This window comes from Coloeus monedula, assembly GCF_965178545.1.
Source record: "Coloeus monedula genome assembly, chromosome: Z".
NCBI lineage: Eukaryota > Metazoa > Chordata > Aves > Passeriformes > Corvidae > Coloeus > Coloeus monedula.
Window position 1 is genome coordinate 77,693,372 of NC_138822.1, and position 26,796 is coordinate 77,720,167.

At 39.6% G+C, this 26,796-nt stretch overlaps 1 protein-coding gene across 1 annotated transcript in view; it reads left to right on the forward strand.

Moving 5' to 3' along the window:
* KIAA1328 overlaps positions 1 to 26,234 on the forward strand; it is a gene marked incomplete at its 5' end in the record, with an annotated part of 169,047 nt that extends 142,813 nt beyond the window's left edge. Inside the window, 1 exon segment of the mRNA XM_082302257.1 lies at positions 25,885 to 26,234. Within this exon segment, the coding sequence (XP_082158383.1) occupies positions 25,885 to 26,101 (217 nt within the window). The 3' untranslated portion in view covers positions 26,102 to 26,234.
* Positions 26,235 to 26,796: the final 562 nt, after the last annotated feature.

Below are 26,796 nucleotides of genomic sequence, written 5' to 3' on the forward strand. Positions count from 1 at the left end.
ATGAAAAAACTGAAAGCAGCATTGTTGTTATACTTACGAGTCTGAAAACAACTTGCCTTCTTTAGGCAGGATTACATTTCTAGTGGTAAATGCCTAGAAGAACAGTGTACAATCCCTGCTTTTCTTTATCATATCCCACATTTTCTCATAATAAAATCTTTAGTTAAGCAACAAAATACAAGCAGATTGAAATATGAACTTGGAGTGTTTTATACCGCTAGTTAGATAACAGTGCAGTGGCATAACAGGAATGTGCAATCGTTCATGAGAAGAGTTAAATGTTTCTTGGAGGATGAGAGGGCTAGAGTCAGATTTAATCTTCTCTTGGCCCAGTGGACTTGGAAAATGTATGCTTGATATCATCCCTGTATTCTTGGCAGCAGCTGGCAGTTTATTTCTATCTTCTGAGAGAACTTGCGATATATAATAGGTGAGAAACTGCTATCAATATTGACAAATTTGTACTTACTTGCTATGGAAACACTTTTTTTTTTCTCTTCTGATGGAAAGGATGATAATTCTTGGAGGATTTAAGAACTGACTTAGATTGGGCTGTTTCCCACAAGTAGCTGTATGTTTAAACTAACAGAAACCACAAGATTGCCTAAGCATTTCTCTTAGAAGCAATGGTTACCTTTGCAAGGCAGTCATAGCAGATAAAGTGTGTGTAGAGATACTGCCTGATAGTGTCTAATAGTGCTAAGTTGAGATTCCATTCAAACACTGAGGAGTAGATATAATTATGCACATCATATGATGACTGCTCAGAAAAAGAAATTTTATTCAAGAGGATTGATGGTCTATTCTTTTCCACAGAGGGGAGTAAAATATTTGTTGAAATATGCTGTTAGAAATCATATCAGGTAAAGCGATCAGTAAAAAGAGTCTGATTAGCTGTCATCCTTAAAGTATTATTTTACCAGTTGATGAAAAATCCTGTATTTCTAGGCACTTTCTTCCATGCTTCTTCCCTTTCTTTCTCACCATTGGTGCTGTAGGTATAATTGACTAGGTTAAACAGCCATGTTGTGCTTTCCCTTACTCCTGGCCTTCTGTAATTGAAAATGGTAAATGGACAAGTATTTCTGGGGAGACCTAAAGCTGATTCTATCCTTCATCAAAAAACCTGCTTGGGCAGCAGGTCAGTCTCAATTTATCACTGAATGGTTATAAGCTTAGACTGCAGGTTTAACTAACTAAATTAATCAATATTGAGAATTATTGCTGCTTTTGTGCCACTAAAGTAAGGGTTTGTCAGCATGTTCATTATGATCTGTGATTTGGGGGGGTTAACAGCTTAACCACAACAGTTGGCACGGATCTGAAACTTGCAACACAAAGCCCTAGCCTAAGAGCAAATTTATTTATTCAGCAGTACGTGTAAACCTAATTACTTTTGACTATTTAAATTTATAGGACTAGATTCAACTTGTGTTTGTGCCAGCTTTAACTAGCACAAACCCTGGCACCCGGCAGCAGCAGCAGTGGAAAGCCTGCCAGAGAGAAGGTGTTGGAAAGCGACAGAAGCTCCCTGGCAGCGAGAGGCATCAGGGTGCTAGCACAGCTTCTGGGAAGGGCTGGCTGGGTAAGCAGGCATGGCAGGTAGAAGATGTGTTGGCGTGATAGCCTGCCTTGGCAGGGCTCAACTGGAGGCTTCAGTGTGTTACAGATACCTCCTGCTTGAGAAAGAATTGCTGCAGTCCTACTTTCTTCTCTGTCTTGGAATGAATCATGTCATGACCAAGAAATAAGTGTCCCTAGAAAGTAGATGTAAACCTTGGGAGCCTTAGTGCTAGACCTGTAAAAGGACCAGACTTGCAAAACGAGTGTGCACAAGGTGATTTCAGTTATATCTCTGAAAGAAAAAGAAAACCCCAGCATTTCCTTGTCTGGCCTCTGGAGATGGACTAATAGTGTGAATTTGTTTGCCTGTCAGGCTTCTGTGCTTGCCTGTCGCTGCCTTCCATAACACGGCCAAACACTGCAAGTTTGGTTATCCAGTGTTCTTAAGCCAAGTGTCTACACCTGCATGAGGCCCTTGAAATTACATTCACAGCAGGTCTGGAAAACTTTTCTACTCCATGTGCTTATTTATCTAAACCAAAGCCACTATATTTGGGAAAAAATATCACAGGCATGATTGGGGCCGGGCAAATTTGGAAGAGTAGGTTTGTTCCTGAAGGATGGTTACTCTGATTGCGTTAAATGTTACCTTTTTGGTGATCAGGTACATTTATTCATAACTGGTGTTTGCCTAGAAGAGAGAGTCTGTGTTTCTGGTGAACTGAAGGGGAGCTGGACAGGGGAAGTAGTGGCATATTTATGCTTTCATTTAGTAGTGAAGTAGTTTTTACATAAACTACATCTTAACTATAATCAGGTACTGATTTCAGCAAAACAAATGTTGTGTTGCATACAGAAGTGAAACTGCTCTAAATTAAAGTATTCAGCTATTTTTGGGGGAAAAAAGGAATCTATAAATTGTACATTCTGAAATACCATTTAATTTGATTACAGGCCTGTTGCAGTTGTCAGGCTCTCCCCACGTAGTGTTGAGTTTGGCACAGTAAGTCCTATAACACTGCAGAAAATGGGCATTTAAAAAGACACAGGTAAAGTTTGTTCTGCTCACCATGGAAACAGATATCTCTCCTGTAGCATTTTTCACTTTGGACAAAGTGAATTTAAGAACAGTTAGGTGAATTAAGGGACTTTGTGATAGTCTGGGATTTCAGCATTTAGTCTGTGGTTTTTTGGTTGCAGTTTCAAATCAAAGCTTTCATACTTGCTGAATGCATTGTCTTGGAGCGAAGTTTCTTGTAGCCATTAAAAGAAGTGATTTAGAAGTTCTTGCAATATGAATGCTGTATTTGAGCTGTATTATTATCTGTTAGACTACAGTGGCCTGTTGGAGTTCTTATAAACAGATTGTATTGTGTAAATTTGTGTTTAGGGACATTTTAAAAACAAAACTATTTACCCGGTTGCCCAGCATATCTCAGGTAAATGTGTATTCAGGGACTTTTAAGCAAATTAATATCTGATGTAAAATATAATGTGCAGAACTATATACTTAATAATGCACACTGGAATAGTCTAGCGTAAAATCTGTTGTGCTGATTGTAGGAAATAGGACAGTGATGAGATTCAAGCTTTTGTCTTACTTATGTGATGGTTGATTTTCACATCTTTGCTTTTGGGATGCTTAAATATGGATATCAATTTAAGATGATCTCTGAAGTTCCTTATACTTCAGAGTCTAAGCAAGCACTGCCAAAGAAATAGAACTGCTTTTTTGCGCTTACAATCAGACACCACTCAGGTTTCAGAAGGAGCAGAAAACTTTCATTCTAGATTTAACTATGGAACATTTAAAGAGATTAAAAGTGTGGTTGGAGTGGGGTGGTGAGTTAGTTTCTGAATGTTGTAGGAGACGCTAGTTTTGCCTGCTCCCTGAGAAAGCCAGCAGTGCAAAAAGTCCAATGTAATTCCATATGCAAGTGATAAAACCAGACGTTGGCAAATTAATCTCTCTTATTCAGAGTGTAGGTTGTTAATTGTTCTCTCTGCTGGCTGTCGATATAATGTGAAATTTTCATTCCCCATTCAAGATGGAAAAAGTTGTGGCTGAAAATGTTAACATTTGCATTTTTATTTGTTGATTTATTTAAAGGACAGCCTCTCTTACAGCAATCCATCACTCAGTGACACCCCAAATATGAATAATGTATTGTAGACTTGCGGTTACAATGTGTAATAAGTGCCAGAGACAGTAGAAGAATGTTAACTATGTTGCAAATGTAATATTTATCGACTCATACTTTATTGCTTTCGAGGTTCAATAATACTGACCATAGGACATTAATATCACTTATCTTGATTTTAGTTGGGCACCTCTGTATGTAGAAATAACCCATCTATCTCATACTTACAAAATAAATGTGAATTTTACAGCTCTTTGTAAGAAGTGCATTGTAGGTTTCTTGGCTTATGGCTCAGAGTTCTCCTTTTCTGCCTTCTCATTTACTCATATCTGACACTGATCCCCCTCCAGTTGCCTGACCCAGGTGGTGAACACCTCAGCACTCTTCTAGAGGCTTCATTTACTGGCTGCACTGTGATCTTGTGCCTCAGATAGGATTTGGACCAGGTCTCTTTTCCTATTAAAGACCAGTATGAAAAGAGTTTTCTATTGCTTCTGGCTGCAAAGGCAACAGCTGAGAGGCTAAAACAGAAATACTTTCTCTTTTGGAAGGACCCACACAGCAAATCTAAATCATCTCTTTGAGGATTACAGATATCAGAAACAGAAGTGTTTAGTAAGTTCAACATTTGTTATAGACATGGAACTTATGTACAGAGAAATTTTTACTTAGTGAATAGCAATAAGTTAGAGCAATTTGGGAAGATTGGGATTTAAAATTCAGTGGGTTTGAGAACCAAAATTTTATTGATAACCTGCTTAGGGAAAGAATTTGCAATAAGGTTTTGCCACAGTTGCAAATCCTTCAGTGGTGATTCTTCTTGTCTTTAGTAGTTTCTTGAGAGCTCTGCTTTGGAAACTGATACAGCCTGGGCAAATGCTCCTCCTTATCTGCTCTGCTTGGTTACAGCCACTGAAAGCATTGAAGTCTCGGGGGGAAAATGCAGATGTGAACCCAGGGCTGGGATCTAAACCAAATTTAACAACGGGAGATTTCAAGCTTGTGTTGAAATCAGATTTCACCTCTGAAGCCTGGCTCTTGGGAAACTTGGAATTGGGTTCGGCCATGAAAATGATAAGCCTTGATTATATTTTGTGTTGTAGACATCAAGTAAATTTTGAAGTGACATTCTGTACTTACATCTGAGGTTATCAAATTTAACACGTCATTGGCTTCTTTCTTTACTGTGTTTAACAGGAACACCTATTTGTGTCAAAGCAGCCTACCTAATACCTAAAACTTGCAATAACAGTTTCTGTGTGTCCATTGCTGACAATGAAAATCATATTGGGAAATTCTGATTCACAGTGCAAAAGGATTAATGTTAATTACCAACTGTTGGCTGTAATTGTCACCCTCATTAAAATGCAGAATTATGTATTTCTTAGTTATAAATAACCCTTCTAATTGTACTTGATGTATGCCAGTTTAATCAAAAAGTACACTTGCAGACAAGCAGATATTTGCATTAATCTAGCACTGGATCTTTGAGTCTTTTTTGATCGTCTTTTATTCCAAACTTGACTAGTTGGGGGAGGTCTATTACAGCTACATATCCTTTACACTTTTTTTTTTTTTTCAGCTCTATGGATCTGACAGGATTTTGTATTAAAATGAGGGGAAATGTCTTCTGGGAATGCTCAGTGCAACAGAAAACGTGTCAGTTTTGAAGTAGTTGGCAAGGTTTCCATCATTCAGTGGTATGGCAATAACTTGATTGTAGTTTGAAAGTAATAATAAGCAATGGAAAATAGAGTACAAATCATGTTATGAAACTGACTTAACTCTTTGCATCATTTTCTTTGTTATTTTAATTGCTATTTTTTACAATTTTTCCCCACGTGCATTTGCAGTTTCTCAAATACCACATTAAATCTTAAGAGAATGTTAGTTCATTGGATGTGATTCTTGTTTGCATTTGTAATCACAGCAATGAAAACAGCCTCAAAATATTTTCAGGTTCCTCTGTATTTCCTCTACTCCTTTGTCAAAGAAAATTATTTTACTCTTTTTCCTGTACTGATAGCTTGAAGTGTTCTGCCTTGTACTTTTAAAAGCTTTTTTAGAATTACTGTGATGGCAATTTCTGCAGAGCTTGGCAAGGTAAGATCAGTCTTGATTCCTGTCTTCATGGTTCTCTAAGCAACTGTTCTGTTCCTAGTACTGTAGTAATTTCTCATCTTTCAGAGGCATTTCCTCTTGTTTTTTTTGAGGTTTGCTTTATTTTTGAGATGGGAGGAATTGATGAATAATCTATGCAGGATAATTGCATCTTACTTTGAGAAGCCTATATCCCAAAAGATGTCTCTGCCATCCTTCCACCATATTGCTCATGTGTTAGTAAATTCCCTTTTTCTTCTCTCCTTCACTTTCCTGGGCCTTTCAGGCTGTCAACTCCTTAGGGCAAGATCTTGCCACAGCATGTCTCAGTGCTTGGTTGATCCATGCAATAATGGTGTTTAACTGTGATGATGGTGTAGTTAGGGTGGAGTTTGTCTTGCTTATCTTGAGACAACTGAGCTAGTTACCCTCAGTTCCTTTTATGATTTATTTTAGAACCAGCTAAATATCCTTTTGGTGATACCTGTTATCCCGTGAGCTGCAAAATAAGCCTGGAGTAATGTGCACTGACACCTTACTCCTCTTGTAGCTGGGTATGTTGAACTAAAACTAAGTTGTTTGTCATTCATATTTTCATTATGGATTGGAGGCAAATGCAGGGTTAACCTATGTGCTGCATGGTCACTGCCCTGATTATTAATATACTTTTAATGCGTGCACTCGAAATCAAAGGACTTAGGCATCAAAGATATACAGCCCTCCACTCTGGGAGAGGGAGTCTATATGCCTGCTTGTGAACATGCAGCATCTGTTTCAGCAGCACATGAGCTTGTGATGTGGTAACGTGTTCAATAAAAACTGTGGTGGTGGAAGTTTGGCTGCTTTGCAGAGTCCTGTTTTGAATGGTTGTGACCTGGTGATGCCCTGTGACTTGAACAACGGTGACTGTGGTACTGCAGTGATTTTAGGTCTGAGCAGGGCCTTGCACCAGTCCTGTCCCATCCCTACCAGTCAGAAGTGCTGTGCACCAGGGGAGGGTCTCAGCAGGCAGACACAGCTCTGTCTTCCCAATTATTTCATCAGTTATTTCCAGCTGATGAGTTGCCTGCTTCAAAAATAAGTTCCTGCCTCTCTGTCACTTAAGGACAGTAACCAGTGCTTTATAGTGTCTGAGTTGCCCCATTTCCAGTTTTTAATGTACTTTTTTAAGCCTTTGTGATATTCTAGTTTTCTGCCCCAATAAAGACATACAGTTTTTCTTTGAGCGACCATGAATAGCATGGTATCATCAGCAAAAGTCTCTTCCTTATTTGTCCTTCCTCTAGTCAACTTGTGAATGCATTAAAGAGTTCAGGCTCTAACAAATTTCTGTGAGGCTCCACTGGTGACCTCTCTGGCCACTTTATAACAGGCCAGTTTTAATGTTTTCTCTTAATTTCCTGAGTTTTAACCAGTATCTACCCATTAATGGATTTTTCTCTTAGTTTATGTCAACATTTAAGTCTTTGGTAATAGATTTGCTGGAGGGCTTTTGGAACTCCAGATAGACTATATAAACTGAATTTTCCTTTTATTAGAGGCATAATAATCTTACAAATCTTGTAGAGGTCCCCAGTGAATGAGGACTTTATATTAAGTCTCTGCCAATATGTCAAGTTTATTGATTCTTTATTATAATTTCTATCAATCTGGTTGTTTGAAACATTAGACCTCTTTATTTGTAGATTTCTGCATCTTTCCAGATCACTTAAAAAAACCCAAACAAACCTGCATTTACCCAGAACTGAAGCAGTTTTAGGCTCTTAGTTACATGCTAGAGTTAATAGTTCAGCTGTTTCATACCTGAGCTCCTTCAGAAGTCTGTGTGAGTACCAGCTAATCCCAGCAATTCATTATTGTTATTTCATGCAGATTTGTTCTGTAATTTATTTGCAGGACATTTCAGCTTCAAACAGGTCTTTCACCGTGTCTTCTGTAGCTTCAGAAACTTCATAAGTTCCCACATGGTGACTGTATGTTCATCTCATTGAGCTTTTCTGCTGTGGCTTTATCATCCTGTTCCTTTGTAACTTCATTTCCTCCTAGCTTTAACTTAAACTTTGTGTATTTTATATACTTAAAACCAGGATTTGTTATTGGACCTGATGCTTTCAGCAGAATAACCTTTAGTCTTTGGCTGGAATTCTTTGTGGGGTTTGGTTTTGTGGGTTTGTGGTATTTTTTTTCTTTCCTTTAACTAGCAATTTGTTTGTTCTATTTTCTTTATTTAGACCTTACTAGATGACAGGTTTCACTTAAACTGGTAAGGTTCCTTTTCGTCCATCTGAAGTCTTTCTCCACAGGTTGAATCTCCATTTTTGGAGCCCTAGTATGACTATTATTTTTAACAAGCTTTCTCATTTTTATATTGTTTCCACTTCTGAAGTGAAAGACCGCTCTAGCAAATTTTTGCTCAGTAATGGTTACTGTGTATTGGTTGTCACATCTGGGCAGTGCAATGGATGGCTCCCAGATGTGTGACAGCTTTTATGGAATGAACAGCACAACTAGGACTCTTCAGCTTGGAAAAGAGGTGGCTAAGTTTAGGATACTGTTAGAATTTAATAAAATCAAAAGACCTGCAGAAAATGAATAGGGAACAATTCTTTATTGTCTTGTCTACTGGAAAAACTGGCGGGCATCAGGCGGAGTTGTGAGATGGCACATTCAGAGGATGTAAATGAAGACAGATACCAGCAGTGAGCTCATGTCCTAACCTTTTATCATTATTGTGTTTCTTAACTCCACGTATTTCAAAATTGTTATTGTCATTTTCTCTAATTTATACAGCTTCTTAAAGTCATCCTTAATATATGGATTATAATAATGATTTTTAAATAGCTATCTGTTTTCAAATAAATATTGTCTCTTATCATCCTTGTGAAGATGTTTCTGATTGGGAAAAACCCATGGGCTTATGTCTCAATCATACAATGTTGCATATCTGTCATGAGTTCAACAGGACATAATAACAGAAAGTTTGGGCCCTGATTTTTCCTGGATAGGGTAATGAAAGCGCCAAGGTATCATCCACATTTGTTCAGGGAAAGTAATGGTGATGTTTCAGTGTAAAGAATATTGAACTTGGAACTGCTGAACTGAATATGTTTTTATTTTGTAAGCTTAACTTTGGGGAACTCTGAATCATGTAAGATGATGCCTTTAGCTTTCAGGTACAGAGTTGAAGGAAACAAAGGTGATATTGTAGTCTCTGGTTACAGATCTTTGTTCAAGCTGAGTGCACCAGTTTTTACTGCAGGTGTGACTTTTTTCTTCCTAGGCCACATTTCCTTTTCAAAACCATGTGCTGTTGATCATTGTTAAGTTTGGCTTTGTGATGGGCTGTGACTAGAGCACTGAAGCTGTCTCTTCAACGTTTAGATAATCGTTTAGGAAAACAGTATCTTGGTGTTTTTTTTCACCATTTATTTAATTGTAGATCCTGATTATATTTAACATTTAAATTTCTCAATGCAACATGTTTCTATCTCCCCAGTAGTTTGGGGCCATGTACGTTAATTTTTATCTGTTTTGGGATGGTACTTTCCCTCTGAGGGGAAAAAAAAAATTTCTTTTAGTCTGTGTGTGTTGGGAGGGAAATCATTTGGAAATATGATGGAGAACTAAACCTTTTACTGAAAATAATCTGTATTTGTTTCTACCTTGTACTAAGTTAGCTGTCTCTCTTTTAATGGTGGTGATTTATGTGTTGTTTTTCATGTTTGTTTCTTCCCACCTGTAAGTTTTGAAATATTTTGTTTTGTTCCATACAGGTGGAGAACATAGTGAAAATTACCTAGTTTAAGATGTCCCTGCTTATTACAGGGGATTAGACTAGATGACCCTTAAAAGTCCCTTCTGACCCAAACTATTCTATTATTCTAAAGAAAAAAATTGTTAATACAGTTCTTCTTTTTCCTGCAAAAAACAATCAAAGACATTTTGGATTACTAATATATAATTTATGTATTTAACAGCTTTTAAAGTATATTCTCAAAGCCTCTAATGCCATTGTACTTTTAACTTTCGTTTTTGCTTCATCTGTGTTGAATCATCTTTTACTACTTAAAACAGAAATTGGGTTTATTGAAACATTTCAGTTCTGATTATTTTATAATAAAGATGAAGAAGTCTAACCTAATGAAATCACTGGAATGAAATGAGAAAAATTTAAAAAAAATTAATAAGCTGAAGACTTGAAGTTTTTATTAAGTCACATTTGGCTGTATGTTTCTCTGTGTGTACTGTCTTGGATCACTAAGATGAGAAACATGTCTTGTAAGGAATGACCTTTGCACTGTTAGACTCACTTTCTCTGTTACGTTTCCAGAAGGGTTACTGGAAATTCATTGCCAATAGTTCTTACATGTGTTAACTTCTGTGTTTGTGATCACAAAATAGTGGTTTGAGATGAGCAGGATTACTGAATTCCGATTCTTCCCCCACCATAGTTCAGACCTGTAAATATATTTTATAGAATACATGCATGTCTGTCAGTCTGTTGGGTCTCTGTGAAACATCCTAATGCACAAGCAACTTTGTGATTTATGAGAGACTTTTCCATACTCTTAGAAATAAAATGTTTCCTGCTTCCTGCAGATTATCTGGTGATTTCCTGTGGGACTGTGTTGCTGGATCCGCAGTACGAAGGTTGCTTGCTTTGCAGGTGTCTGATGTGGAACAGTCTTCTAAAGTGTCTGTGCCCCTGTGCCTGGTTCTGCCCAGAATTTTTCAAGCTCCTTTCTTGTTCTGATGACCTTGTCCTTGCTGAGGAGCCAGTGTTCTTCCAGCACTGCCTTTTTTTACTGTAACAGGTGAAGCAATTCCTAGAAGGACTTAAACAGTGCTCCAGCTGCTGCTCATCCCAGCTTCTGCTTGACTCTGTTAATTGCTCTGTGCATCCCTGTTCTTATCCATATGCTTGGAATTTTGAACCTGTATATCTACCTCGTTTGTAGGCAACAAACTGACCTCATAAGAGAGTTGTTCTCTCCCTCCCCCTTCCTTGCCAGTCTTTTTCTTATCTCCTAATGGCCTCTCAGCATCTAGATTTCTAGACATGAAAGAAAAGTGTGTTTTCTTAACTCAGCCTGCACTGACAGCCAGATTTGACTGTGATGAGCACCTTAAGGGATGTCTGGATCACTAGAATGTACAGGTCTATTGTAATTAGCTGTACAATTTTCTTGCTTTTGCTTCTTCTGTTTTGTTATGAACTTTTTAGCAGCAGACCCTTTCTACCAGTGCACAAACCGTAACATCACATGACATTGACTTTACTCAAACCAGAAGATTTTTGTGCCAAGGTTGTAACATTGTATCATTACTTCATTGTATCTGTGTGAAAATTTTAATTTCACGCCCTGCGGACTTCACTGTCTCTGTGCACTCTGATCGTGTTGTTGCATAGAAGGGTAAGTCCCTGGGTCACATTCATTTTGTAGTGTATTTTTTTTGAGTTTGGTTTTTTTTTTTTTTTTAAAGTTCTGTTTCCTTTGAGAGATCTTGCTGTAAAGTTAGCTCAGGACTTCTGCCAGGAAAATATTTGCAAGCTTAAAGGGCAGATACGCAAACTATTTTTTGTTAAGTTTTTTGCAGTGTGCCTATTACCATCTTATTAAAAAAGAAAAAAAATGGGTATGGCGTTTGGGCTACTCTATGATCAACTTCCATGTGAATAGTTGCAAGTGATTTGGTGGAGCATGTGGCAAAGGGAGGGAAAACCCTTGTTTAAATATATCTTCAGGTTTCCCATAATCCTGTTTTTCATGAGTTGCAAACTTTTCTGGGCAGAACTCCTTGGTTAATGTTTGGATTGGTTTCTGGAGATTCCTGGTTTGCAGGCATTGGTGTTTTAAGCTTCCCTGTCTGTATCATGCCTGCACTGCATGGGGGGTAGGTCAGTGTCCAGCCCTTGGTAGTCAGTCTTTGCCTTTTTGGTCTGTGTTGATGAACAACCTCTCTGGGCAGTCTGTGCCAATGTTCAACCACCTACATAGCAAGAAAACCTTTTAACTTCCATTTGAATGGAATTTCTTGTATTTCAATTTGTGCCCGTTACCTCTTGTCCTTTCACTGGTCACTCCAGAGAAGAGCCTGGCTCCATCTTCTTTCCTCCCAATATCAAGTATTTATACCCATTGGTGAGATCACCTTTGAGCTGCATTTGCTCCAGGTTGAACAGTCCCAGCTTTCTCACATTTTACTTTTGTGTCAGATACATCGAAGCCTTAATTATCTTCATTGGGTCCATGTCTCTTATACTGGAGACATGTACAGGATACAGCAGTCCAGCTGTGTCCCGCCAGTGCTGAGTTGAGAAGGAGGGTCAACTCCCTCAACCTTCCAGCAGTTCTGGCCTTTGCTGGCTTCTGTTCAGGGATTTTGTGTACCAGGACAGCAAGTATCCTGGTCCCTCTCTGCAAAGCTGCCTTCCAGCCCGTCAAACCTTCCATGTGCTGGTGCCTGGAGTTATTCCTCCCCAACTACAGGACCAGGCATTTCCTGCTGTTGCATGTTGTGAGATGCTTGTGAACCCATTTCTCCTGCCTGTTGAGGTCCCTCTCTATACACTTTCTGGCTTCTCTCAGCCTAGAGTATATTCTGAAGAGTATGGGAATGAGAGACTTAGCATCACTTTCTTGAGTTGTTAAGTGCCCTGCCTTATTTTGTAGTGTATTAATGACCTTATGTAGTTTCTAATGGAATCATGGACTGTTCACAGGTGTGTGGTTATCGAAAAGTAATCCTGCAGCAGCCGAGATCATCTTTGCTAGTTACTGCTGGGAATGAACAAAGTAAAATTTCACTTCCCTGCCCATCTGTTCAGCAGCTGAAAGTAGGTAATTTATCTCGGTGGGACACCTACCACCTGTGTAAAGTTTTTGAAAGAGGTTGTTAGCGTGTGATGACTATAGCCAAGGGACACGAGGCCTGAGTGCCTCGTGCTCTGTGCCTCACAGCTGTTTTTTCCTGTAGGGTGCCTTACAACCCGGTACTTGCACAGTGTCAGACCTGCTCGGTGGCTGTGTTCCTGTGAAGCTTACAGTGGCCGTGCCTGCTCTGCCACACGACCTGCTCCGGTGCCGGTGGCATGCGGCTCCTCGCTAGCAGTGCCCCCTCTTTGACATGCTAAACCAGGCACCACCAACACGCCGTATTTTTTACAGCTACTGTTTTATCTCAGTGGCTCCTCTTGAATTATGTATCCTCATCTTTGATGTATGAAATCTCAGCTGATTTAAATATTACCCCAGAGAGTTCAGCACACCTGGAAATGAACAGAGTGACAGATAGTCCGGTCTTTCCACACTGGAGCACCGAGTGGGAAGTTTTACAGCAGTTGGGTACTGGAATACAATTTTTATGAGAGCGTTGTTTTTTCACATATGGTCTGCACCCAAGCAGTCAGTGCGTTGGGATGCCAAGTATTTGAGCTCAGTTGCAGTGTTTGTTCCTAGGCAAATTGGAGGGAATGAGTTCATACAAAGAGCTGGTGCATAGGGAGATCATGGGCTGTTGTTCTGTTAGGAGCTGGGCACCAAAGGTTTCTCTAGATAAGATACCCAAAATTGTGTGCGCCTGTCACTGGGAGGTGAGCAGAACAGAGCAAATGAATGCAAATCTAGCTGAAAAGCAGTTGATATCTGGTGTCAGGCTTCTGAACATGGTATGAAGATAAAAAAGCAACTGAGTATAAGCTACATATATAATGTCAGCAAGATCACAGGTATATAAGCACTCTAGCCTATGAAGCATACTTCAGTTTCTTCTGTGTGTGTTGTGGTCACTCTGTGCCCTGCCAGAATAAGACTTCAAATGAACTGCAAGAACCTATTCACCTCTCCCATGCTAGCATAAGATGATGCCAGTTACTATGTCATAAACAAAGCAATACCAATTAAAAGCTGAGAACAGCAAACAGGACTCAAGTTTGTAGCGGAGTCTGGTCTGAAAAATGGGCTTTTTGCAAGACAAGCCATATTCAGTCTTTATATTTTGACTGTTAATATACCTTAAATATAAATTCCTCTGGATTTCTACCCAGTTTCAACTTACTAGCTCTCTACCACACCTCACCATGTGGTTACTTCTGCCCTTTCTCTTTTTCTCCCTCTTCCCTAACAAGGGACTGCTAACTCAAGGACAGGGTCTATCATCATGGCCTTGCTTCCAGGGATCAGAGGCTGGGAGATGTTTGTATTTACCTCTGGAGTGTAATTCTGACTGATGAGTTCTTATCAGGTTTGTGAAGCCCATCCATCCAATTGTCTGTTTCTGTTTTGAAAACCAAGAAATGATAAAGTTGAAAACGGTGTTGTAGTTTTGGAATCTGAAATTTCAGACAATGCATTTATGAATTATTTATGAGGAATGTGTTTTCAGTAATGTGCGGCATAAAATGGCATGAATGCGTATCCATACTTGCCCTGAACTCTCCAAAGTGCATGCTAATAAACAGAATGATAACCTACCATCACTTTTGCCCTGTAAGATTTACAGTGCAAGCACTTTTTTCTGTGGTTTAATTCAAGTCAGTTTGTCAAGTTAAAGCTCTAGTGTTTTGTTTTAAAGTACAACTTGGTGAGTGATTTTCTATTACTTAAAGAAATCTAACTGCTTCCCCCCCCTTTCAACCACAGTTACTGTCTAAATTTTTCTAGTCCAGTTGGCATACAGCCACCCTAAATTATACTTTAATTCACAATTAGAAAGGAAGTGGTAACTGTGCAGAGCAGCGAACCTTTCATTTAAAATGACCATTATATAAGATCATGATTCTCCAGGATGATTAAGATATTGAAGAATAATTTAGATATCCTTAGGTTTTTGGCCATTTAGAAGTGCTGGGCTTATTTAATTTTTTAAGCCTCCTTGAAACAGCTTTTTCCATAATGACAGTAATGCAGGACTCTGTATTATCACAACTCGATGTTTACTTGTATCTGAATTGTCTAATGCCAGCTTGTTTTCACTGATATAGCTGACAGGGCAGAGATAATTAAGAAACAGAAGAATTTGAGTGCTAGATTTGCTATTACACACTCCATGCCACAGCAGAAGAAATTAAGCTGACAAGCAGGAGAGGAAGGATCATGCAGAACCACAAGAAGAATTGCTGTTTAGGTACAGCAATTGACTGTATGTAAAATATTTTACCAGGATAGGGAGAAAAAAAAAACCCAAACAAAATAGAATGGTAAAATAAACTATTTCCAAGCATTCTGAGCCATCTTATTTCCAGGTTGTAAAATAGAGAGCTTGCAATACTTATTCACCCCAGCACAAGAAATGGCAGGGAAGAAAGCTAACCCCAGTGAAATGGTGGCAGAACTTCCATTGGCTTCCATAGGGTCATGATTCCACCCCAATATATACTTAAAATTACTGCAGTCTGATTTTGCTCCTCTGCTCAGTGAGGTTTTAAATCTTGCACAGCTACTTGCAGTTCTTGCCACAATGGTTAGAAAGTCAATGAAAGCTCACAGTTCAGTAACTAAATGACAAGGTAAGAAACTTTGGAATCATAAAATGGTTATAAATGCTTGACCTAAAACTATGCACATCTCCCAATGACTGTACAACTGAAGCAAAAAGTTGATTTATTATCTGGCAGGCTGGGAATTTGGACTGAGCTTGCGAAAAAGACAGGTTGCTAATCCATGTAAATGGTGATAGACTTTGCAAGCTGTATGTGGTGGGGTTCTTTTTCCCCTAAGCCATGCCCCTTAAAATTGTTCCATAGTTATTTAATACCCACAAAAGTTCTAGGGAGAGGTAGTCCCAGCTTTGCTTAAAGCATGTTAGGAAGAAGCAATGAAAAGGGGAAAAGAAATCAAAACTTAATGAGAAACACCGAGACTGGCAGAGAGGAGGTGCAGGATTTTACCGTGACTTACATATGCAGACCTTTGTCAGAGACTTTAGTACATTATAAAAGAAAAGGCACAATTTTGAAGATGATTCGTTGAATTAGAGTTTGCTTTGAGGGGAAGGATGCTTGGGGACAAACTTGTAAGAGTAAAAAATTGAAAAGAAAGGCTGTTAAGGCAGGAGATGTAGCGGGATGAAGTATGGCAGAAAAGATGATGACAGCTTAGTTTTGGCCCAGAACAATAAAGGGTGAAGATCTTGCTGAAGATATGCTGTGATGACAGAGTGCTTAAAGGGAATAAAAGCTAAGCGTGCTCTGAAGTGCAAAGTTATTATGTAATATCACAGCAGAATCAGGGCCCCAGGTGCTGTACATACACCAAGGTTCATTTTCTGATCTGAAGAGCTTTCAGACTTGATGACACAGAAACGGGTGTGTGGGAGGGGAGAGAAGGACAATACAAACAGAGTGATTGCAGAAGGTGGTTGTTAAACTCTGTGGTAGTTCCCTGGTTCTGTAATTTCTCTCTTTTGTACAAAAACTTCATTCTGAATTATTCTTCTATCACTGGCAGATCTGATTTAAAAGGTTTCTTTACTTCCCAGCATTCATGTCATTGTTCACCCTCCCCCTTCCAGAATTATTACAACCTCAGTTATGCCAATTCAGCTGCAGCCTGCAGCCATACCTTAAAGGAAATGATCTGTGGTATTTCTTATTCTTGGTCTTCAGTTAGTTATTATTTAGCTATGAAAAACACACAGAGACAAAAACAATGAAGCAGCACTTTCAATTGTTTGACGTGTTGGTAACACGGCAGCAGGGTCTGAGTCCAGTGGGGAAATAACAAAGGCTGAGTTACCAGGAGCAAAGAGGTAGGATAACTGAAGATTGGGAGCACTGAGATGGGAGTGTGGGTGGAAGGGTGAGGAAAGCAGGTGTTGGTCTCTGATGAGCAGGTAAGTGAAAATGTCCTGCTTGTGTACCAAGGAGGAATGAGAGCAGCAGTAACTCCTGTTTCAGTAATGACAGATGCTTGGATGCTATCACAGGTGAAGCCAGGGTGAAAACTGGGGGGGGGGGGGGAAATCTCTTTATCAGCCCAGCCTTTGGGCACAAGTTTTTTGAGATGCTGTTGCTGGATCTGGTGTCCTTTAGAGCACTAGCACTTCTTGGTAGGCAAAAGGCCCGGGACAAACCAGAGTCCTCAGCCTCTTTCAAGTCCAAGTCCTCTTTAGCTCTTTACTACTGTTTACCATGCTGGGGAGGGAGGCTCATCCCAAAACGCTGCCAAGCACAGCACATTTCAGTTAGCAAAGGTGTGATACTCAGTTCCTCTGCTTCCCTCCAAATTCTCCTATGCAATGGCTGTAATCTCTGATGCTGCTTTCCGCAAGGTTTGGTGATAATTGTTAGTAACCCCAGAAAATGAGGCATTGAATTCACTGCTCTGCAAGACCTACAGGTAAAGGAGGATCTGTGGAGAAAGGAACCAGCAGCAGAAAGGCTGACTGTGCACAGACAAGCATTGCGTGAGTGCTGGAGGGAGTTGATCTCCTCTCTGCTTCTGTGTAGCCCCTCCAGAGGATATGGTGCTTATTTCTGGGTGATTGCTTACTGGAAAAAAATTGTCAAAGATGGAAGGAGAGTGGCAAAATCTGTTGCAGTGCTGGAGGTATTGATTTATGAGAGAAGATTAAAATACGTGTGGCTCAGATAAATGTTGACTGAGACTGGAGCAGAACAGAAAAAGCAGAACAGAAAAGTGTAACATTGTTTAAATACTTAAAGTGTATTTGCACCAAAAAAAGAAGACGAATTTCTCAGTAACATGCCAGATCTTTAGCTGCAACTAGTAGGGTGAAGTTTGGAGGAAGAAAATCTTCTTTGTTTATCTCTAGGTGACTGTCAGAAGCATGTTCTTATGTGTGACACATACCTTTCCCTCCCACCAAACTCTGAAGCAAAAATTCATGGAACATTAGTGGCACTTCCCATGCTATTCTGTTCTCCTTAATGGTATGTTATATGTTTCCCACTGGGCTTTGACTTCCCTCTTTTGACTGTGTGCTCTTTTGGAGAGAGGAGTGCTCTTACAAGTGGTACTAGAGTTGGTCCCCCTGATCCTGATCAAGGCCCTTTAGGTTATACTGTGGCCCATAAATAAGTAATAATGGTAATGATAGCATGAGATATATTTGGCTGTGGAATGGCTTCCCATGGAGAGTAGCGAGAGGCTGATTGTTAGCAACAAATGTGAGGAAGCACACTGTAGGGAGCAGTTCTGTCAGCAGGGAGAGGGCTGGATGATCTAATAAGTCTTTTCCTTCTCTAGGTTATGATTCTCTGAATACTGCCTCAGAGAGCTCTCTAAAAGTCTCTGATAGTGTAAGCTCTCTATTACGTGGGTGTGGGTTTTACAGCACTCCAGGAGGCTCTTGCTGAGGACACTGTATAAATATATTCTGTTTTACATTGTGTGATATATTTTAAATAAAAGGGTCAGATCTTTTTTTAATTGCTTTGAAACATTCTGCAGTCTGATCTTTTTCTCTAAGAATTAAAAAACTCTGAAATGCTTTTGGAACATACAGACCTGTTGCAGGTGAAGAGCATGTCTCCACCTGGAGTTGGTTTAAATACATATATAGCACTGTTAAATTTGCCTCCTCCTGTATCCCACAGTGAAGTATCTGCTCTGAGTTCCAGCCTGCTTGAAAGTAAAATGGGAATCTCAGGCTGTCACAGTCCCTTTCTCTCATTCTCAATTTAATCTTTTTCCTTCTCTTGGTGTTTCAGCCTCATGGATTGCCCTTCACTGTGTTGGTTTTTCTTCTGTTTTGGTGTCTTGACATTCAGTAAGTGGGAATATTCCCCCAGGGTGTGTTTTGGTCACTGAAGGTGAGGTTCACCTTAAGAGAAGCTCCCTTAAGCCCCCTTATTTTGATGTGTTGCCTTTGGGGGGGGCGGGGGGGGGAGGGGGTGGAATGACTGCAAAGTCAGCTTCTCTTTCTCAGCTTTCATTTCCTACCCAACCAGCCTCTAATGTTCATTGACATATTCATCTCAGGTTTCCTGGTCCAAATATCCTGCTGGTTAAAACTTGGATTATTCTCACAGAGCAGGGAGTGGGGAAGAAAGAATCTGAGGTATCAGCTCAGGCCTATGGATTTTCAAAAGGCTTTTGCCAAGATTCCACACAAAAAGTTGTTAAAGAAATCAAGTTTCTGTAGGATTGGAGGACAGTTCCTTCTAGGGATTTACTGGTGGTTAAATGATAGCAAGCAAAGTGACTTAATGTTCATTTTTTAGAGTTAGCAGAGGGATCCCCCAGAAATCCACTGGGCTGGTTCTTCATCAGTGACCTGGAATGAGAAGTGAACAGCAAAATCTCCTGGGTGACCTAATAAATTTGTGTGTGATACTAATTCTTTCAGGTAGTCCAATGATGTGTCAGTAGCAAACAACTTCAAAAAGGCATCAAAACTGAGAGAGTGAAACTGTAATTTATCTGAGGAAGAGTCATCAACACCATGCCTACATGATATTGAACTCAGAGCAGGTGGTGAGGGTTTGTGGAGTTCAAAGCTTTCCAAAATTTGTCAACAGCTTGTGGATACATAGGTCTTGTTGCACCCATGTTTTAATTCCAGTTGGTCTTTGCCTCTCAAGAAAGGTGTAGTGGATGCTATGAATGGTACACAAAACAATTCATTTGATCAGCAAGATAAAGTAGTTGCCATTTAAGGAGACACCAAGAAGCTGTGACATCGGATAGGAAAAGGCTGAGAAAATGATCAAGGGTGCAAAACTGTGAAGGTGAATATAAGTTGAATGTGCAACTGTTTTTTACCGGATTCCACCACGTGAAAGAGACTTACTGGAGTCAATCCTTAAAAAAAAACTTTTGGCAACACTAGCAAGATGTTAAAACAAAAAACAAAAGTATGTCTGTCAATAGCAGTGAACTTCCTGAGCTTGCTGTCACAGGACATTGTGGAAGCTGCAGGTTGAAAAAACAGTTAGGCAAATCTATGGACAGTGGGTTGATACATGGATGTTGAAAGGACAAGCTATGGAGATAATATCTTATCAAAATTACATTATGCTCTAATTTTGTATGCCAGAATAAAGATGGTAGAAAGTATTTAGAATCCTTTAATTTGGGTTGAGTTCTTCTGTTCACCAGTAGAGCTTGGGTTAGCTTGGGTGTGGGTGATTAGCTGTTTCTTCCAGATAACCCCAGGATGTATCACTAGTATGGTGTCTTTAGATTTCAGGTACTTTGACTGCCCAGGCCACTTCTTATGTGCATCTGTTTTTTCTCTGCTTTTATTTGCCCTGTTTGTTCCAGTCAAACAGCGATTTGATATTTGCTCTATCATAACAATAAACTGTTTAATTTTCTGTAAAATGGGTCTGTTCCCTACCCCTTGAATGTGTTTTTAGTTGTATTTAGCATTTGTAAAGTGCTCAGGGGCAGGTGGTGTTTTATGAATACAAAATAGTGTTAGGCTTTGTACTTAGGCACAATACTGTACCGTAATTCAAAGGCAATTCATGTAACATTAGTAAATCACTTTGAACTTTATGTTGAAAATACAAGCAGTAGTATAAAAATAAACCTTTTTATTTCCTCTGGTATATACAGTTAAATAAAGTAAGCCTATACAGCTACAAAACTGTATTGCCAGTATGCTTTGTTGAAATGCCATCACCTTGCAAAGAGACATTCCATGTGTTTTATACATGTTTATGGTTGAAGAATAAATTTTCAGTGCGTGTAAATGAAAAGATGTCTCTAAATATAGTGATCAAATAATATCCGACAATGCTTGTTTAAAGAAATACATACATATTTTACTGCCAGAGTATTTATGACTGTAATAAGTTTAGTTATTTTGCCTCATAAGGAGATTCCCGCTCCTCCAAATATCAAACTTGTTGAAGTTGTGCTGTTTTTTTTCAGGAAGGAACAAATGATATTATTAGCTAAATGGGATTGCATGATATGAAAATACAATAGTGTAATTTAAAAATTGGACAGCGTGTAAGAAATATATTTTACCAGCAGTGGGAAATAGACAAACATTAAAAATCATTGGCATATCCCAAATGTCTAAATAAATAAACATCACTGTTCAGCCAATTGAGGCAAGTAAGCTTTGTGGTTACCTTCAAGAGCACTGTTCTTTCTAATATCCTGCACAGTTATGAGTTCTGTGCATCACTCTTGCATAATCTGACCATTTCTTTGGTACTGTACATTGTGGGGCTGTCTGAGCTCTGATTGCCCTGTAGGTTTTATCAGAAGGAATACCAAGTGGTTTCAGGTCATTTCTCACTAACCGTTATGGGCATAAGCGGTCTTATGGTTCCCAGAGTATCAGCCATATTTGTATGTTCATCAAAAAAAAGTGAAAGCCTTCCTTCCCTTTCCATTTGGAAACATGGGACAAAGTAAGATGCACCTGTAGATGTTCAGAGAGCTGTATTCCTGCTGCATGAGCAGTGAAAAAGAAACACTGTGGAAAGAGGGACTTGGGTCTGTGCCATCTTGTGTATATTTTTGTTTTTGTTTTTAAAATGTGAATGCTTAAGGATGGTTTATGATGCTTCCTGTTATCTTAGTGATAGACTACAAAACTCTTTTTACATTAAGAGTTTATAAACTCTACTACATACTTCTTTAATTAAGAGCCAATGCTGAGAGTTTCTAATACAATTTCCAAAAGGGTTTTTTAGTGGCTGAGGAGACAAATTTCTAGCAGCCTGTTTTAGTAGTACAGAGGATGTGAAGGGAATGCTGTCACAGCACTGTGCAATGCCTGACCAGTTCTTCTCTGACCCGGCTGTACCAGCTTGATCCCAGTGGCACCAGCCTCTCAGATTGGGCATTTCTGTGCTGCTCTCTTGAGCTGTATTTGGAGTTTTATATTCTACAATAAAAGCAGAAGTGAAACTTCTTCATTGAAAGAAGAGTTTCAAAGCTTACCTTGGCCTGGTCTCCCTGCTCTCATCTCTATCCTCTTGCCCACAGCCCTGCCTTCCTTCTGCTTTGTACACTAATTCTTAGTGTTGCCTCTCCTGATGAATTTTTTGGAGACTTTATAAGATTACTTTCACAAACTTTATCTGTCTAAGTAGTTAGACTTCTAATCCAAACCTGTAGACCTTACAGATTTTCTTCTCCTATGATGAAACATGCAGACTTTCAAGCTCATTGAAGTTAAATGAAAAAGTGTACATGGGGGAAGTGTCAAAAAAAGAGATTATTTTCCAGTTTGTTGCCGAGATGCTGTGAGAGACTGGACTATTAATGATTAATGATTCAAAACATTTGCCTGTGTGTGGAGGTGCCAGGGTGCTCTTAGGAGGCCAGGTTTGCATCCCTCGAGGGAGGAGGTGAGTTTTTGGGTGTGTATATGCTAGTCTGCATGAGACAGACGAGGTGAACTATCACAGCCTGGCTCCTGCAAGGCAAGATGGTGCTTCTTGCTATTCTAATTGCTCTTCCTTATATAACTCCCTCAGTTGTTAAACTGCTCCCTTCCCCTAAGGGAAGATAAGATGGGGCATTATCAGCTCGACTGAGAGGCGGCTGAGAAGGGATCATAAACTATCAACCCCCAAAGTGTCCCCAGACTAATTTCTGGGGCCTTGCACCAGAGGAATGAAAGCTCCCCCCCACTCAGGGGAGGTACCTGGGAATTCCCACTGAGCGTGAGTATATTTTAACCCATTTCATTCTAATCCACTCCAAGGAATGCATTAACAAGAACCTGGGTTACTCTCCCCTTGCTCATTGACCATCTAGCACACTGGCAAATGTACCAAAAAAGTGAGGACAGCCTGAATTATCACCATACTTAAAGGGACAGTTGCCCATGCCATCTTCCTTCTGTTTGGAGGACAAAACCTATCCAAGAAAATGTGTGTAAGCAAACTTCTGCAGAATGTTTGGGATTTTTTTCTGGTTGGTAAGCAGGAGCAGTACAAGGGGACCCTTGGCCATTAGTTTGCTTGTAAAAATCATTCACTATCACAAGCCAAGTTTGCCAAATCAGTTTTCCTGTTTGAAATGTTCTGACTCTTGGGTGGCTGGTCCTGTAGCTTTGACTTCACTGAAGCTATTAAGTGTTATATCAGTAATAATAATAATGAAGCCTGTTTTTACTTATGTTGTTATTCAAGTCATGTGAAGGATACATACCCTGGTTTTAGAGAAAGTTGCATTTCAGGATTTGACCATTCTGACTGTGTCTCTTTAAATATTATGATACAAATAAATAGTGAGAAAATTCTTTGCAAGTTTCAAACCATTCTAGGTCTACTCTGTTGCCTCCAGCCAGATGCTGTCTGATGTTACTTAGACAAACCAGGGCAAACCATTATCCTGGGATTAAACACTAAATACCTGCAAGGAGCATTCTCTTTATCAGATAGCGCTCTGTTAGCAGAGTTCATTCACTTTATTGCATATATGACTGTGGTGTCAAATAGACTGATTTACAACACCTGGTCTTTTACATAATCTTTGCTATTTGCTGTGCTTGTAATCTGCCAAATCATTTAGCCTTCCTGATAGCAGAAATGCTGTAAAACTTAGATAAACTTGCAGAAGAAATGAACTCGAAGGTACTGCTTAAATCTAGGGCCTGCACATTTGCTGTAAATGCAGTGGCTGGTTTGGTTTCCCCTGCTTAATCTGTGATTGAATATGGCTGCTGGAGAAATTGAAATTTTATGATAGCATTACCGTCAGAGGAGATAAGCATTTGTATGCTAGACTAGATTAATCTAAAAAGAAGTTTTAGGTGTGGCTAATGAAAGCAGTGTATATGTTAACTGGGTTTCTTTGGGGTTCAAACCATGTGTGTGTATCTGTATAGAGTCTAATCCTAAACTTTCTCCATGTGAAAAGTCTCATGTATCTGTGTGCTAGTTCTTGCTATCAGTGCAGCTTATTCCATTTTATGTTATCTTTAGATATTTTTAAGGAGTTTCAGTTTTTAAAGGGTACTTTCTGAATGCTAGTACAAACAACATATTTCTCTAAAATGATCTGGTTTGGCTACGCAAAACTCCATGTCCTTCTGAACTTTTTGGTTGGGGTAACTGAAGGACATTACATTTGCTTAAGGTTAGCCACGAACAAGATCCAATTGAACCAAAAGTTGTATTTTTTCATTTTGAGTCACTCATTTTTTGCTACTTAGACAGATAATAGAAAGACATGTAGACAAGCTTAAAATGTGGAAAAGAAATTTGCAAATTGGCTTTCTGATTGTGAGTGAGATTCAAGCTTGCACATTTGTAGGAAAATAAAACAGTCTGTAGTCAAACAGAGGAGAGAGCCCTATGAGGCAATAAGGTCAAGCCAGACTATATTAGAAACAGTGCTGACCATCAGATTGGAAGAAACAATAAAGATTGACGGAAATAAAAGTTTTTATAGCATAACTTCAGTAGTCACCATTACCATCAATATTAACCCATCAGTACCACTGCTAACTCCTTTGAGCTGAGGGAGTAGTTCTGTGTCTCAGACACAACAATGAGTTACTTTGTCATGGACAAAGTAACTTGTCATGTCAAGCACTGGAATGGGCTTCCCACGAAGGTGGTGGAGTCACCATCCCTGGTGGTTTCCAAGAAATGACTGAATGTGGCACTCGGTGCTCTGGTCTGGTTGGCAGGGCAATGACCAGTCAAAGGTTGGACTTGATGGCCTTGGAGGTCTTTTCCAGTCTAAATGATTCTGTGACAATGTTCTGGTGACGGATGGGACGTAGCACTTACTTGTGGAGATAAAGAAGGGTGTTTTCTATGGTATGGCTAGTTCACAGAAGGAAAACCTTTTACCTGCTGCTGCTGCACAAGGCTGTTGGACAGCACAGGTGGGGGTCTGCCTTTAGGCGTAAATTGGCCACTACTAATCTCTCACATGCATAAACTGTTGTAGACATTTATTCTTAAGAATTTTTCATCCCATCTGAGTTGAGAAACCTCCCCCAGCTGTCTTAGTTGCTTAGTCTTTCTAGGTTCCTACAGTCATGAAAGAAGAATCAGAGGCTTTTCTCAAAGCAGAGAACAGCTTGAGATGTTTCCTCATGCTATGGATGAACTCTTTTTGCTTACAAGAGAGGTACCCTATGGATCCAATCACCTGTGCTGATAGTTTCATTTGGGTGAATAAAGTGAATAATGTTTTGTGCATGAAAATCTTTGAATGTGTGAATTACTTCAGGATTGGGAACATCAGGTAGGTTGGTGCTAACAACAGCATGGAACAAAGGGGACTTTTGGGTAAAACTCTGGAGCAATATCTCTTACATATATCACAGAGAGATCACTGGAGAACAGTCTCCGTGGGGAAGCAGTGGAAATGGTATTGTTTAAGACATTTAAAATTGGACAGGAGGAAATATATTGTACTGATCAATCCTGTGCTGGTATTTAGATCAGGTCTTGTCTCCTGTGAATATTAATAGAGAGTCCCTGTCTGAAGTACCTGCCATTATTCAGTGCACATTACCAGATAATATTGGCTTGCAACCTTCCCCCACATCTGCACTTCCACTTAAAGGACAGTCTGAATGATGCTTAGCACCTTTACCTTTTCTCTTGGTGCCTCAAGTGTTGATTTTGTATTACCTTGCTTAGATTCTATTCCTTCAGTGCTTCCACCAGACAGACTCCATATAGTACACGGAGATTTACAGGAAGCACATGTAGTTTGTGGCAATAATAATGTCTCCTGCTGTTTTCAAATCCCCAAGAAACTAAATCAAGTGTAGAGGTCTATTCAAAAAAAACCAAACGTGCAGCATAAGTCACTTTACCATTGCTAGCGTGGGTCTGCCTTGTACCTGTTTGGTGCATTTTGCTGTCATCTCTTTGAGGTCTGTGTTCAGTCTCCAGAGTGCACCTAAGACATTACACACCTGAAATGGAAAAGCTGATGAAACAGCCTAAAATAGCCTGAACACCCATGCTTTGCTTGCCTCTTTTTCAGTACCTCTGTGTTGTCATTACTGACATACAGCAGTCGTGGAGTCCATACAGCAAAATTCGTTCTGTGCCGGTGGCCCCGTCAGACAAATCTAGGTCTAGTCTGGTTTATGGAGGCAGGAAAACTGGATTCAATTCCTTCATAGTGCTGTGATCTTAATGGAGCTGCGTTTTCTCACTGTGTTTCTGTAGGTACGAAGCCTCTCTCCTTGACCTGGTGGAAGTTATGAACCCAATATCAGCCCCGGGACACCTCTGCCGAGAACCTTTTGACAGGAACAACGCGCACACGCCCTGCTGTGCGAGCCACAGGCTGTCGTCATCTTGGTGCCAGACCCCCTGCAGCCCCAGGAGCAGAGCAGATGAGCTGGAAGAGAGCCGGCTCCTCGAGGAGATCTTCTTCATTTGACACAACTCCTTGGTCTACAGCTACTCTTAAATTCTTTGAGTGATCACTGCTTGTTTTCCCTCTTCTAAAACACAGCTAATTAGCATCCAGTTTCACTTTGGATTTAGTAATCATGATGCAAGTATATTGTTGGGGTAGGCCAATCAGGAATTGTTAACTTTTTTTCCTAAACCTTTCATGTGCCAAGTAATCAATTTAAAATAGCATTTTTTTTAATCTACAACATTTTCTAATAGATTGAAGTCACAGTTTTGCCAGCCTTATAACGGAAGTATATTTCATTATCGATTTTTTTGGCTCTAAAGCAGTTTGCAAGAACTGCCTAACATTCAAGAACCAGCAGGTTCAAAGTAGATTATTTTCTAATTAAACAAGTCTGTTTAAAACCTGGCATATTATAAAGGTACAAGCACTTTAGTACTTTTTCACTGATTTTATGATCTACTTTTTCCTTCAACATTCTGATATTTAACACGCTGAGTTTTTAGGGGATATATCGTAAACTCAACTCTACAGTGTCTGATAATGTTAATAGTTGATGTTGCAGGTTGATGTACTAGGCACAGGTTTGAATTATATTCCTCTTTAAATCAGTGCTCTTTGACAGAGTTTATGTGCTGGGTAACGTAGCCCTGAAATAGAACAGAGTCAGACATTGTAGAGATCCAAAACCTATTTGATGTACTTTTCAAGAT